Source organism: Callithrix jacchus, chromosome 6, assembly GCF_049354715.1.
Source record: "Callithrix jacchus isolate 240 chromosome 6, calJac240_pri, whole genome shotgun sequence".
Lineage (NCBI taxonomy): Eukaryota > Metazoa > Chordata > Mammalia > Primates > Cebidae > Callithrix > Callithrix jacchus.
In genome coordinates, this window is record NC_133507.1 from 46,437,856 (window position 1) to 46,453,267 (window position 15,412).

The 15,412-nt window shown below is 37.5% G+C and overlaps 2 protein-coding genes across 2 annotated transcripts in view; both read left to right on the top strand.

The window, feature by feature from the left end:
* The window catches only part of PDE1A (phosphodiesterase 1A), a 531,703-nt gene that overhangs the window by 55,139 nt on the left and 461,152 nt on the right, over positions 1–15,412 (top strand). The gene's annotated exons all lie outside the window — the stretch shown is intronic.
* The window catches only part of LOC128932358 (uncharacterized), a 70,228-nt gene that overhangs the window by 49,501 nt on the left and 5,315 nt on the right, over positions 1–15,412 (top strand). Inside the window, exon 3 of the mRNA XM_078327209.1 lies at positions 13,520–13,634. Within this exon, the coding sequence (XP_078183335.1) occupies positions 13,520–13,634 (115 nt within the window). The remainder of the gene's footprint in view (positions 1–13,519; positions 13,635–15,412) is intronic.

Here is a 15,412-nt window from a genome sequence, read left to right on the forward strand (position 1 = left end):
TAGCCCCCCACCTCCAAACAGGCCCCACTATGTGATGTTCCCCTCCTTGTGTCCATGTGTTCTCGTTGTTCAACTCCTACTTTTAAGTGAGAACATGCGGTGTTTGGTTTTCTGTTCTTGTGTCAGTTTGCTGAGAATGATGGTTTCCAGCTTCTTCCATGTCCCTGCAAAGGACAAGAACTCATCTTTTTTATGGCTGCATAGTATTCCATGGTGTATATATGCCACATTTTCTTTATCCAGTCTATCATTGATGGGCATTTGGGTTGGTTCCAAGTCTTTGCTATTGTAAACAGTGCTGCAGTGAACATATGTGTGCATGTATCTTTATAATAGAATGATTTATAATCCTTTGGGTATATACCCAGTGATGGGATTGCTGGGTCAAATGGTCTTTCTATTTTTAGATCCTTGAGGAATCACCACACTGTCTTCCACAATGGTTGAACTAATTTACACCCTGCCAACAGTGTCACATGTAATATTATTTCTGGATTTTAATAGATTTTCAGTTTGCTAGGGTTGCAATTTATATTGGGCACAGGAGAATCTTTCAAAGAGTCAATCAATTATGCAATTTCTTTTGGACAATTAACAGCGGGGGATTTAGTGATGATAATGAAGTTGGAGCTTTAGGCCCTCTGGGAGCAACTCTAGAAATGTATTCATATAGACCTATTTTTTTGTGTGTGAAATTTGCATCAGAAATATTTTTTTCTTAAGTGTTTTCTTTCTCAGTTGCACAAGATTCAGACATTGCTTAACTCGATTATGTAGAATCCCTGAGAACACTGTGAAATAGGATAGTTATTCCCTTTCTCAAAGTGAAGCAGCTCTTAGTTCAATTGTCTTTATATTCCATTTATTTTCTATTAGAATAAAAGTAACAAAAAGGCTTACCATAGGGCTTATTTTATACCAATGTGTACCACTAACTATGTGCAGTTGTTATTAAAAAAAATCTGTTGATAAATAGCCCTTGCCTCCAGCACCTGACTGCACCCCACTACCATTCCATTGAATGCCTGTATTCACCCAGACCTCCCATGATCCAGAAACTAATGAGGAGCATGAAAGGGCAGTTTAGGACTTAGTCCAGTGTTATGACCACCAACATCTATTCTGATTGGTAGATCTCTGTACTAAATGAGATTATTAATTAAGTTGGACTATGTACCTGTTTAAAAACAACTTTTAAAAAATCCTGCAGTTAACATATTATAGGTCAGAAGACTAAGTGTCTAATTAAATATCTTTCTATAAGAAGTGTTCCTATAAAAATGCCAATACCTTATGTAAATTACTTTTGGAAATTTGTTTTGTAATTATTTAATATCTAGTTTGTATATGACAAAGAAAAGTTAGTCATATTGAAACTAGATCTTAGATTAGTCAAAAAGAATATGGGGAATACCTTAATAGGGCCTTAGTTTGCAACTTGGAGGTTTCTTAAAATATGTTGAAATAAGGAAGCCAGCTGCTAACACAAAGGAGTACTACGCAGTAGTCACTGTGTAGGAGTTGCTGTGAGGACTAGAAAGGAAACAGTACAGATTTTCAACAATTGCTTAAATCTTTACCAAGAAATACATTGTAGAAGGTGCTATACTTAGACTCTATCTAGAGATGATCCACATTTTAGATTAGAGAGTTGTCAGCTCATGGTATTATCTTCACATCTGGCAATCTAGAAATAAATAAATCATTTGGGTTATATTTAAACATGTTAAAAGTAAATGAAAAATAAATTTACGACTAGGTTGTTTAAAATATATAAGCTTACTTTAGATCATAGATCATGATATAGCCTTTGAAAATAATCTCAGCTTATTATTTCAGCAGGTCTTTTTATGAATAAAGTAGAAAGAATCTACGATTATATTACATTTCTAGATTTAAGGGGTCTTTGATAAGTTTAATTACTCATAAACAGATATAAGTAGCAAAGGGAACAGGTAAAAATTACTTCCGGATAGAAAAAGTGACTCCCATGCATTTTCAAGACAGTTTTATTTGAAGTTTCACAAATGGCCTGGAAACACACAAGAGAATACCCACATTTGCAGATGCTATTGGTTTTTCTGCATAAAGACTTGCCTGCCTATTTATCCAACACTCAGAAAACCTTTATTGTGTTCCCGCTGTGTTACACTACAGAGACAAAAGAATGCAGATGACACAGTCCCTGTCCTGTAAGATATAGTCCCAGTGGTATAGACAAACAGGTAAACAGAATACTTTATTTCATATAACATGGGGGTCTGCAAAAGTAAATTAGTCACTCTACATAATTATATATCTTTTTAGTATGGGATGCTGCTTGGCAGAAACTCCAATGGAGTTTTCAAATCCAACACAAATTCCCTCCCACAGGTCTGACTCATCAGAAGGAATTATTCTGTCCTTATGTTAAGTGGAACCACATTATCCTATCTTGTAGTCTAGATTCCTTGAGTACTTAATTCATACTGCAGTGGATTGATGGGGCTTTGATATGATCTCTGCCAATCTCTCCTGATTTTCTGGTTCAGTCGTAGTGCTCTTCTGTTAGTATTCTTGACAATATCTGTTCTCTGATTCTTTCGTAAGGAAGGGAAACTAACTGGATTCAAGTGCAGACTTGCCCAGTTTAATCCGTAGGTTTGATCCCAAATTCCACCGGCAAGTGATAGGGAAGTCAAAAAGGGCTATTTGTGATTGTTTTGGGCTGACACTCTAAGTACAGTAATGATTTTGACACTTCTGGCTAAATAACACCGTCTATCTATGTTCATAACAACACTTGTGCCCAGTGCTTTTCCCCTGGAGTACTCTCAGGGGCATAGAACTCTTACTATCTCCTAAACAGTCAGTATACATTAATGATGGTGTGTGTAGATACGTTTAATTATTGGGCGAAATTTATCCCTGTTTCTCTCGAGAGGTTCAACTGGACCTCCTTCTTGGTGGGCAGCGTCCTTGGCGTTCACAGTTATCTTTAGGGGTAAGGTCTCTGGGTTACCTCGTCCTTTTATGCTTACAGTTCCTAACTGGTTACATTAGCAGATTCAAGTCCACTGTCCAGAGAGGCAGAACAGTGTGTGGAAGAGATGTCTGCTTTGACAAATGTATCAACTACTCTCTTTGCTTTTTTGACTCATTTTCTGATGTCCTCTTTTTCTTTCAGTGTCAGGCATAAAACCTATGCCACCCTGACCAGGAGTATAATTTGTCTAAAACACTTCCATATGCCTGCAATTATTTCATTGGATTCACTTGCTTTGCCCTGTCCTTTTTTTTTTTTTTCTGTATTTTGTAGCAGAAGGCATGCCCACAATATCCAGTCCAGGATGGGGTGTAGCTGTCTTTTGTCAGCATAATCATACTTTTACTCAGTTCAAAATTGAAATAATCTAAAACCACCTCTCAATTTTGACTCATGGAAGCTGGTGTTGGGAAGATATTTAACCAACTTTATGTGTAAATGCACCCCATGTAGATATAGGAATCTAGCACCATTTAAATCTCAATACCCAAATATTTACTCTATATACTTGCAAAACTTTTGCCCATAATTCATTCTTTGAGCTGAACACCTGCTATAATGAATATGCTTGAGCTTGAGTGAAATCATTTTTGTTGGGTAAAACTTGGAGAGAAACTGTAGAGTATGCTACATCTCAGCTGTTCTCCCAGTAGGTACAGCATGTAAGCTTGTGTTGTTTAAGTTATTTGCATTATTGCTATCAGCTTTATCACTTTTTTTCTGAGAGTTTAGCCTTAATCTTCCCAGTGGTTGCTTCTCTGAGGTGCTTGTGTGTATTACCAACCTGGCGTCAAAATTAGAGAAAAAATGTTCATTTGATTTGAAGTCAGAAGATGGTTAGTTAACATTTGAAATACTCTAATCAGGCATACACCCACCACAAGCAGTTAGTTAGCATTTGAAAGAATCTAATCAGCAGTGCACTCTCCAGAAGTACCTGCTACTAGCAGCACTCTCTTGCTTTATGATGAGCACTGGTAGGTGTCCTAATTATAGCATACGCAATGTTAGAAATGATTCTTCACTGGTGGAATGAGAATGCTCAAGATGTGTGAATTGGTTAGAAATGTTGCATAGGCACCACTGACTTAACGTAAAAAGAGACTAAATTTCCAGTGAGCCAGGCAGCTTGACTAGTGGTCCTTGACTAGGGAGATTTTGCCTCTCAACCTCCTGTCCCAAAATATTTAGGTCTGGAGACATTTTTGGATGTTGCAACTGACGGGGGAGTGGCTGCTACTGACATCTAGTGGGCAGATACCCAGGGTGTTGTGGAAAACCCTACAATGCATAAAATCTCATCACTCATCCCCATTGAAGAATTATACACCCCAGAATACTGGTAGTGCCAAGGTTGAGAAACCCTAGCCTAGACCCATCAGGGTGGTATCTCAGGTCTAGGATGCTTTCTGGTCCCATGTGTAGCCATTAACTGAGGATTCTGCCACCTGCTTCTGAATAGAAATTTAGCCAACTCCTGCTGCCAGCTGCAATTCTCTCAAGTGAATCTTTGATGGAACGTGATAGTTGGAGTTCTTAAGGGGTCAGATAACTGGGACTTAACTGTTTTAGTGCCTGCTTGCTAATATATGTCTGGATGTGTTATAGAATTTGGTCTAAGACTTATACTTACTGTAATAGAACACCTGGTAGACTAAGAAATTTTGAGAATGAAGACCTATGGCCCCTATCTGCCTCTCATTAGGGAGTATTTATATTTATCAAAATAACCTAGTGATTGTGCATGACTAATTTTGTTTAGGTTAGTTCTTAAAAGAATAGGTCTAGTTTTAACCTTTTAACACATTGATGACCCACTCAGTATCTTGAGGAGCTACTGACATGCTTAAATGTTTTGTATATTCAATAGGTTATATTGAGCATCTTCTATGTATAAGATGCTGTTATAGTTCCTGTGGATATAATGGTGAGCAAAAATAGACACAGGGCTTGCTTATTGTGGGTTATATTTAAAATATGTCTTAGCTCCAATTGTGAATACAGCTGAGTAGTTTTGCTAGTAGGCAAGTCATTTCCAGTACAAATTAGTGGGTGCAAATAAATGGGAGGATTGGAGTCACATGCTTTCCTCAATTTTACATAACAGATACATTTTTCTCTCAGAACCAGATTTTCCCTATATCCAATGGAAATCTTTGCATATAAAAGATCTGGGGTAGTCATTCATGAGTGAGAACATCTGTAAGTACAAATTCTGCAATCATTGCTTTTATTTTATGAGATAAAAGATGGTGGATATTTGGTAAAGTCTCTTGGTTATTTAAATTGCAGAACTGTTCCCTCCCAACTGAGATGCATGCAGAATTAAGTTCTCCCTCCACTTGCTTCAATTTCCCTCCCACAAAGCACCATTATAGTGTTTTTCATACTATATTATGTTCATGCATCTTTTTTTTTTTGAGATAGGGTCTTGCTATGTCATCCAGGCTAGAGTGCAGTGGCATAGTCATAGCTCACTACAGCCTTCAACTCCAGGGTGGAAGAGATCCTTCCACCTCAGCCGACTGAGTAGCTGGGACTATGGGCAGGCACCACCATGCGTGGCTAACTTTTAAATTATTTGTAGAGATTGGGTCTCACGTTGTTCCCCAGGCTAGTCTTGAACTCCTGGACTCAAGCAATCCCCCCTGCCTTGGCCTCTTAAATTGCTGAGATGACAGGCATGAACCACCACACCCAATCACATTTATACACATTTTTGCCTCCCCTGTCAGGTTGTGATCTATTTAAAGGTGGGTATGCCACATCTCCACTACTTACTAAAGAATCTAGCACACAGAGGGAGTTATGTATGACAGAAAAACATCCAGAAAGGACACATATATCTTGTCTTTATAATTTGTACATATTGCTTAATGTTGACAAGAAATGGGTGAGTTTTAGTTGTAGAAATTTCAAATCGAGAGCACCAAAGCTATACCATGGTTAGGATGTCCACTTGAAGAAGCCTGGCGGATTATCCGTGGCATTTATTATCCTAGTAAGTATATGTAATCCTGAATCTGGTATAGTCACTCTAGGGTGGATATGTTAACCACTGGTATGATGGACTTCCATTAACCAGGCTTGTGGGACCAATGTTAATATATCAGTATTTATGAGTGTTGGCACGATCAGAGTATTCTTGATTTGTAGGCACATCCACCTGAAATCAGAATCAGAGCAGTGAGATTTAGATAGATACAAATTTCTTTAGCCTGATGTACTCATCTCCCTGACAGGGAGAACATTTTTCATGGGATTGCATTACTGCAAGTGCAGTTGGTTAAAATGCTTCTTTTCCTGAATGAGGCTTGGATGGGCACTTCTAGTTTTTTTCTCCTTGAATTTTCATTTTAGATGATTTTATGACAGAATACCTCTGTTTTTTCATATCTTCCACCAAGTTGTAATGGACATCTTCTTTCTTTAAGGGTATTATTATATTTATTCAGATTGGATTTGATCTTTTGGGCTAGGGAATCTGCACTTGCACACTATTTATTGATTCTAAATCTCAGTGGCAATTGTCACACTATAGCTTCTATGAATTATATCAACCATACCTCTTTCTTATCTTTCTTTCTCTCTCTTTCCTTTTCTTTCTTTCTCTCTTTCTCTCCCTATCCTTCCTTCCCTCCTTCCTTCTTTCCTTCCTTCCTTCCCTCCTTTCCTTCTCCCTTTCTTTTCTTTCCTGCTTCCCTTCTTCCTGTATCTTTCCTCCATTTTTTTCTCTTTCAGGCCCAATCTTGCTAAGTCAAAAACTATATATAATTGTGTCAAAAGATCACTAAAATTATTATTTTTTTTTGAGACAGAGTCTCACTCTGTCACCCATGCTGGAGTGCAATGGCATGATCTCGGCTCTTGCAACCTTTGCAACCTCCGCCTCCCAGGTTCATGTGATTACCCCTCCTCAGTCTCCCTAGTAGCTGGGATTACAGGTGCATACCACCATATCTGGCTAATTTTTGTAGAGATGGAGTTTCACCATGTTGGCAGGCTGGTCTTGAACTCCTGACCTCAGGTGATCCACCCACCTTGGCCACCCAAAGTGCTGGGATGACAGGCATGAGCTATAGCACCCAGCCAAAAAGTACTACTAAAAATTATTACCTAACGATTACCTTTTGTTAAATACCTTTAAAATTTTAAATGCTGTTAGGAAAAAAGAATTCAGTTCTAATCCTTCTCTACTAGGTTTTATAATCTTAATTAGACATTCAGATATGACCACTTAGAAAGGATGAGATACTTTTTAAATACTAGGTAACACATAATATGAAAAGGGTCATATGGTTGTTCATTTTGAAGAAGACTGCAGTGATATTTAAGTTTATTTTTGATGAGAAAATTTAGACAGAAGTAATAAGAGTTTCAGGGGAAGGTTAATTTCTTCAGTACTTGAGAGTCTTTCTTGTTTTTTTTTTTTTTGAGAGGGAGTCTCACTGTAGCCTAGGCTGTAGTGCAATGGCGCCATCTCGGCTCACTGCAACCTCCACATGCCGGGTTTAAGGGATTCTCCTGCCTCAGTCTCCTGAGTAGCTGGGGTTATCGGCATGTGCCACCATGCCCAGCTAATTTTTTGTGTTTTTAGTAGAGACGGGGTTTTGCCATTTTGGCCTGGCTAGTCTTCAACTCCTTACCTCAGGTGATCAGCCTCCCTCGGCCTCCCAAAGTGCTGGGATTACAGGTGTGAGCCACCGCCCCTGGCCCGAGAGTCTTTCTAAATATTCAGAATTAAAAATGTAAGAGAATTTATGAAAATTTAAAACTCCAGAAACTTTTTGTCAGCTGTGGGAGAAAAATCAATATTCAGGAATCACTTTGAAATGTGCTAAAGATCGGCTGGGTGCGTAAGTTTATGCCTGTAATCCCAGCAGTTTGGGAGGCCAAGGTGAGTGGATCACGTGAGGTCACGAGTTTGAGAACAGTCTGACCAACATGGCGAAACCCCGTCTCTACTACAAATACAAAATTAGCCGGGCATGGTGGCATGGGCCTGTAATCCCAGCTACTCAGGGGGCCTGAGGCAGGAGAATCACTTGAACCCAAGAGGCGGAGGTTGCAGTGAGCCGAGATCACGCCATTGCACTCCAGCCTGGACAACAAAAGGAAAACTCTGTCTCAAAAAAAAGGAAAGAAAGAAAAAAAGAAATGTGCTAAAAATCAAAGGTAAAAGATCCCTGAGCCACTTACTCCAAATGAAAAGATGAATCTTTACAAAACTGGAGGAAAAATGTCAACTCTGGTCTTATTTTACCTAGTGCTCTCTTTTCCCCTGTTTTATGTTGTAGTGACCAGATGATGAGAAGGAAATGAATTCAAACTTACTTATTTTAAAATAGACATATTCCACAAAGCTTTGCTTTGAGTAAGGATACTTAATTGCAAAGCCATGCTACCAATTTTTCATCGTTCACATTCCAAACTGATACTATCAAAACCACATTCTGTTAAAACACAGTCACTGCTTAGTTAAAAACATTCACCCAATATGTTGAGCATTTATTTGATTTTCTTCCTTGTGACTCAGATGTTATTCAAAGTCACATCAAGTTGTTTTCTCTCTCATACTAAATGCCTTCTTTAGTTGTGTGGTATATTAAACAAATATCTCCTGCATATTTAATGTTTTTAATTCACACAAAGATTAAATCCATTGCTTATGTAATGAATGTATTAGACATTTACTTTTGAAAACATTGAGTTATTATGGCTTAGAAATTCCCCAGTGAACTCTAGACAAATATAAGTAGATATAATATCAAGGCTAGGAAACGGGAAGTTAGTAGAACTTGTCTAAACTGGATCAGCCATTGATTTGATTTTTTCTTTGTTTCATCTGTAAATGGCAATTAATTTTTATTATATTTTTAAAAAATGAATTCTTAATTGGTTAGTTGGTACCCCACTTGGTTATAACCACATGGAATTTTAGAATTTAGTTATTTGTGCAATGATGAAAAATGTCAAATAGTTTTTTTTAATTGTAGAGATAATTTCTCATTCTTTTATGGTTAGATCTGAAAGACTGATAGTTTCTGTATGGGACCTGTTAAAAGAGTGGATAAAGCTTGGAAACTGCTGTGTTGGAGGAGCTCTAGGCTGTCATGGATGTACCCAAGGACTGACGGATGTTGGAAGAACATTTATTTCAAGTTATAAGCGTGAGGGTAGGGGACCCCAACTAGCGTTGTCCCGAGGAGTAAGATCATAGCTCATCGTGAACCTCAGAATAAAGTCAAACTCCTTAATATGAAACACAAGGCCCTGTGTCACTTGGTTCCTGCTTACTGTTCTCAGTGCCCCAACAATGCTGACCTACAGGAATTTGCTTACTTGGTCTCTTTGTCTGGAACACTCTGTGCCTTTAAAATTTTTCACTCAGCCAATTCCCACTCATCTTTCTTGTATGTACATAAGTGCCTTTTCCTTTGTGAAAAGCTTTATACTCCTGCCCCTGCCAAACTGGGTTAGGTGCCCTTTCATTACGCTTCAATAGTGCTTTGTTTTTATCTCTTTATATACTAAATTATAATTAACAGATTACTTGTTCACACTTATAACCAGACTTTAGGATAGGGCAACCACTGTATTTTTCCTGCTATTGTAGTCTAGTATTTGACACATAATATGCACCTAATAAACATTTATTGAATGGGTGAATGTATAAATAAATACATGTCAGTGTAAAATAGTGATTTTTGTTTAGGTCCATTGATCTTGCCTTCTAGGGTATATTCAACAATGTCTGAAGATGTTTTTGACCGACAAGATTTGAGAGGGATAGTGATGTTAGTAACTAGTCAGTAGAGGCCACTGTAGGATGTAAACATCCTACAATGCATAACAAAGACTTGTCTGGTCCAAAATGTCGATAATGCCGAGATTGAGAAACCTAGCTATGAATAATACTATGTTCAGTGTAACATGTAATAGGCAATGTAAAGTTGTCCTCAGAAAAAAGTAGTAGAAAATATAGACAGTCAAAGTAGGTAAGTGGGAAGTTTGGAAGCAGTTTAAGACAAGGAACAAGAAGCGTGATTCAGCACCAAAGCCAAGGAGAGCAAGAGGCCTCAATCTTCCCTTGCTAGTAGTGGCCTATGTGGTAGAGTGAGTAGAGTAGTTCACAAAGTTCAGGCTGGGATGCGTTCTCTAATATATTTATTGTCCTTTTCTTATCACTTCTAGTTAATGCCTCTTTTATGTTGCCTTGACTTCCTCTTAATATCCATAAAATATTTCTGTCACTCAACTTTGAAGTTTAAAAAAATAATATTCTATTTGAACGTTATAGATTATCTACTGGGGATGAATACTGAAAATGAATACTTCATAATTCATAGGAGAAAGATGGAGGAAATAGAATCTAAAGTGCTTCTAATATGGGAAATGAGAAAACATTCAGTATTTAGACCTGTCTTAGAAATAGGTGTATATTATTTCATATCCTCTTCATAATATCTCTTTTGGATCACAGTTTACACATGATCAAGCATGGTAAGATAATTTTTTTTTCTACAGATACATCTAAAATCTAAATTTAAATCAAACCATCTTTCAAAATCATGTTCATTGTAACAAATGGTATTAATTAGTAAACAAGAAAATGTTTAAAATATTACATAAAGACAGATGATATCTAACTGGCTTTGTGATTTATGATTTATCCTGATTAGTAATCAGAATTGCTGTAGCTATGGAAACAAAGAGGAAAATTACTTCTGTCACCAATGAATATACAAAGATGAGAAATATTTTGCTTCTCTGAATAATCAGCACAGATGTTGCCTTTCTTGTTAACCTTGTGTTATTATTTTGCTAGCAAAGTCATGTGGGTGGGGAATGGAAATTGTAAGATTAAGAAAGTGGACTGAACTCCTGAAAGCCCACTTTCATAATGATGGTTATATACTATCAATTTTCTGAGAATTCTGAATTGCTTTCTGAATTAGGAAATAAAAGTGCTCCAACCGAGGTAGTTTTTAAGAGAAATCTATTACTTGACTTGAATATAATCACTTGTTGTGGTTCATATACAAATTTCTATATGTGAATGTTAATGGGAAAATCTCTGACTGAGGACATTGAAGAATAAAATTTACTAAGTAGGATTGAGACTCCCAAACTACACTTCATAAAAATAACATGCCATGAAGTTTTGAATGAAATGTTTTATGGGACACGTTGCTATCACAAGTCTAATTTTCATCAGGATCTCTAGAGTGATGAAATTTCCTGGAGATGTCAATTCTTTCCAGGTGATTGTTGCCAAATAGTAAAGATTAAATGGGATTTACATGAGAATTAAAGCTGAAATGCAATTCCTGGCACTTTATATTCAGTTCTTATTCTACTGAAGTTAAAACATTACTGTATTTCTCTATTTAGGTTCCAAAAGTTTTTGCTTTTTAAAAAATTTATACTTTAAGTTCTGGGTTACATGTGCAAAACGTGCAGGTTTGCTACATAGTTATATGTGTGCTATAGTGGTCTGCTACATCCATCATCCTGTCATCTACAGTAGGTATTTCTCCCAATGCTATCTCTCCCCTAGCCCCCCAGCCTCTGCTATCCCTCCTCGAGCCCCCCATCCCCTGACAGGCCTGGGTGTGTGATGTTCCCTTCCCTGTGTCCATGTGTTCTCATTGTTCAACTCCCACTTATGAGTGAGAACATGTGGTGTTTGGTTTTCTGTTCATGTGTTAGTTTGCTGAGAATGATGGTTTCCAGCTTCATCCATGTCCCTGCAAAGGACAAGAACTCATCCCTTTTTATGGCTGCACAGTATTCCATGGTGTATATGTGCCACAGTTTCTTTATCCAGTCTATCATTGATGATTGATGGGCATTGGGGTTGGTTCCAAGTCTTTGCTATTGTGAACAGTGCCGCAATAACATACACGTGCATGTGTCTTTATAGTAGAATGATTTATAATGCTTTGGGTATATACCCAGTGATGGGATTGCTGGGTCAAATGGTATTTCTATTTCTAGATCCTTGATGAATCCCCACACTGTCTTCCACAATGGTTGAACTAATTTACATTCCTACCAACAGTGTAAAAGTGTTCCTAGTTCTCTACATTCTCTCCAGCATCTGTTGTCTCCTGATTTTTTAATGATTGCCATTCTAACTGGCGTGAGATGACTGTGGTTTTGATTTGCATTTCTCTAATGACCAGAGATGATGAGTTTATTTTCATATGTTTGTTGGCTACATAAATGTCTCCTTTTGAGAAGTATCTGTTCATATCTTTTGCCCACTTTTGATGGGGTTGTTTTTTCTTGTAAATTTGTTTAAGTTCTTTGTAGATTCTAGATATTAGCCCTTTGTGAAATGGGTAGATTGCAAAATTTTTTTCCCCTTCTGTAGGTTGCCTGTTCATTCTGATTAAAAAAAAGTGGTACACATAAGAAGTATGCAAGTAAGAACCCCAAATCATTTTATTAGCAGAAAAAATGCCATAAGTCAGAGAAAACATGTAAATTACAAGAAAATCTAAATTGTGGTATTATAAACAGCAGATTTATTATAGTAACTTCCATGAGACAGCAATTTAGAATGTGCAAGGAGCATTTATTTACATTACCTCCTTAATTCTTATAACAACCCTATGAGGTAGACACAGAATTAGTACTCCACTTTACCAATGGGAAACTGAGGTTCAAATCACATAAATGACTTGTCCAAAATCATATAGCTAGTAAAAACCTAAATAAGAAGGCTTTGTGACAATGTCTCCCACTAAGTCTGTGCTAGGTAAATTCAAGGTTTTATCACTATGTGGTGAGCTGAAATTCTAATCTTCTATTCCTGATTCTAAGTCTAGAGCTCTTTTCACTTCATATGCTTCCTTTGATATTCCACTTCTTTTTAAAAAAGAAAAGTCCTTGGAGTTGTGTTGGCTGCTCTCTTAAGAAAGCACCAGTAGGAGAATTGCCATACTATTTCCTGGAGTATTGTGCCATGCATAGTGGCTGCTGTATAATAGCTGCTCAATAATTATTTGTTGAATGCATGAGGTAAATGAATAAGACACAGGCTATAAAATTGGCTGGCACCTTCTGTTTTATGTTACTCTTAAATAAATTGTTATTATCTAGTAAAAAACATTTTTTCTTTATAACATTTTTCAAAAAATCAAGGTTTATTGTTTGATTTTGTATATTTTTGTTTTTGTAGAACCAGCTCAAAAATAAAGCTTTTCTCCTATCACCTTTTACAGTGGATTGAATCTGTTCTGTTTCTGGAGCTAATGATTGGCTTGATTTTCCTCCTGTGCTCAAGGGAGCCTGAGGCAGTTGCTCTTGGGTGAGGAGAGAGGAGAGCCAATACCCTGGTGTAGCAAGGCTTTCTGCTGAGAGGTGAGCCTCAACTGCAAGTGCTGACAGTTGCTGGCAAGAGACTCCCATCACCCTAGGAGGGCAGAGTTCACTTTGGAGAAGTCTCTGACTCTTCCCTGGCACATCCTATCAATTCCCTTTTAGATCATCAGCATTGCACAGCTGTCTCAGACACTGGGGGCCTGAGAAGGTGATGACAGCAACCATCTGCCTCACGTACACACATCATCTCACATATGACTTACAGCACCATGTCCAAGTGAGTATTAATATCTTCTTTTTAAAGACAAGGAATCTGAGCCTTTAAGTTAAGTAATTTGCCTATAAAGTCAAAGAGATAGTCAATGGTAGAGCTAAAATTCAAACTGAAGTCTTTCTAAGTCCAACACTGCTGTGTTCTCCCTCTGCATCTCCTTGTGGCTCCTTGCAAGATCTCTAGAGCTACCTTTTTAACTAGTAAGAGAAAGTAGCATTGGCCAACTTTCCAAATGAGATCACATGGTATCTCTGTTTTCTTAACAGGAAATCAGAGATTGAAGGATTTGATAATATTGAATCTCTTGATAGGAATTGTTACCCAATTCTTGTTAACTTCGAGTTCCAAGTTTTAAATCATCTTAATTTCAACTTCTTCTGTGTAAAAATTTAATCACCACAATATGCTTACTCAGGCAGGTCTTCTGTGGAACACTTAATAGGTGATTTAAAATTCATGTGAAACATTGTATAATGAAGGCAAAGACCTGGCACTGATTGTGAATACAGTATAGCAGAAGTAGGTGACTGGTCTTTTGATATGAATAATGCAGAAAAAATTACACTGGCAAAAGTTAAACAGGTAAGGAAGTATTTATTCAAGACTATTTCAATAAGGGAGAGATGTTGAACTCAACTTCTCCAAAACAAAGGACTGGAGAGTTTTTTTTTTTTTTTTTGAGACAGAGTCTCGCTTTGTTGCCAGGTGCCAGGCTGGAGTGCAGTGGTGCGATCTCGGCTCACTGCAACCTCCACCTCCTTGGTTCAAGCGATTCTAGGGCTGGAGAGTTTTTAAGAGCCAGGGTGAAGAGAATCATAGGCCGCCTGTGTTTGCTAATTGGACGTACCCAAAGGAAAAGTAAACTTTCATATCTTCATGACAGGTGGCAGGTTTACAACTTAGAGTGAGGCATCCATGGATGATGATGATTGCATTTTGGAGGGATGGCTCCCAGCTCCTTGATAAAGGCATTTTGCTCTTACGTCTGCAGCTGAAGAAAGAAAAGCCAGATGTTTCTGATAAATAGTGACACAGATTTCTACAATATCTTTATATTAATTTTAGGTGGTCAGTTTACATATATTATTCTGATAATTTCCTCAATTATTGCATTTTCTGTGATTATAGATATATTGCTGTTCTCTTTCAATTCTTATTAAATGTGTAATAGCTGAATCATGTAATGTCAGCTATTGCAAAAAGGACAGCCTTTCTTATTAAAACAAAACCCAGAAACTCCATGGATTTTGCTATTTTGCTACTGGAAGGAGATCATTTTTGAAGAGGAGAGTGGGTAAACAAACAGCTGCTTCTTTGTTTTCCTGGATTTGTCTTTGTCTTGGGGTTCTTCTGTTCTAATCATTCCCACTATCAAACCATTCCTGGGGCTATGCTGTAGTTATTTTGAAGGTCTGATTCAAGCACAAAAAGGAACCCCATTTTTCAGTTCTTTTTCTATTACAATTAATGTAGCATAAAATATTCAAATATTAGCCAAACACAGAACCATAAAAATAAGGATACAAGGACAGAAAAATGTGAGAAACAAAAATGGTCAGACTTAACACAGGGTATGTCTCTGATCCTGTGGTAGGTAGTTATTTTCCAAGTCTCATAGGCTCTGTCTGCTAGCTTAATAATAAGTTTCTTGGAACTGGGTTTCTCCCTCTAATCTCGTCTCAAGCTTTCTCCTATATGTTCTGCGATATAGACCTTAGCCCCACTAGGGCACTCTCTTCCCTGCAGACATCTGAAATTTTGCATTTGTGCATCATTGTACA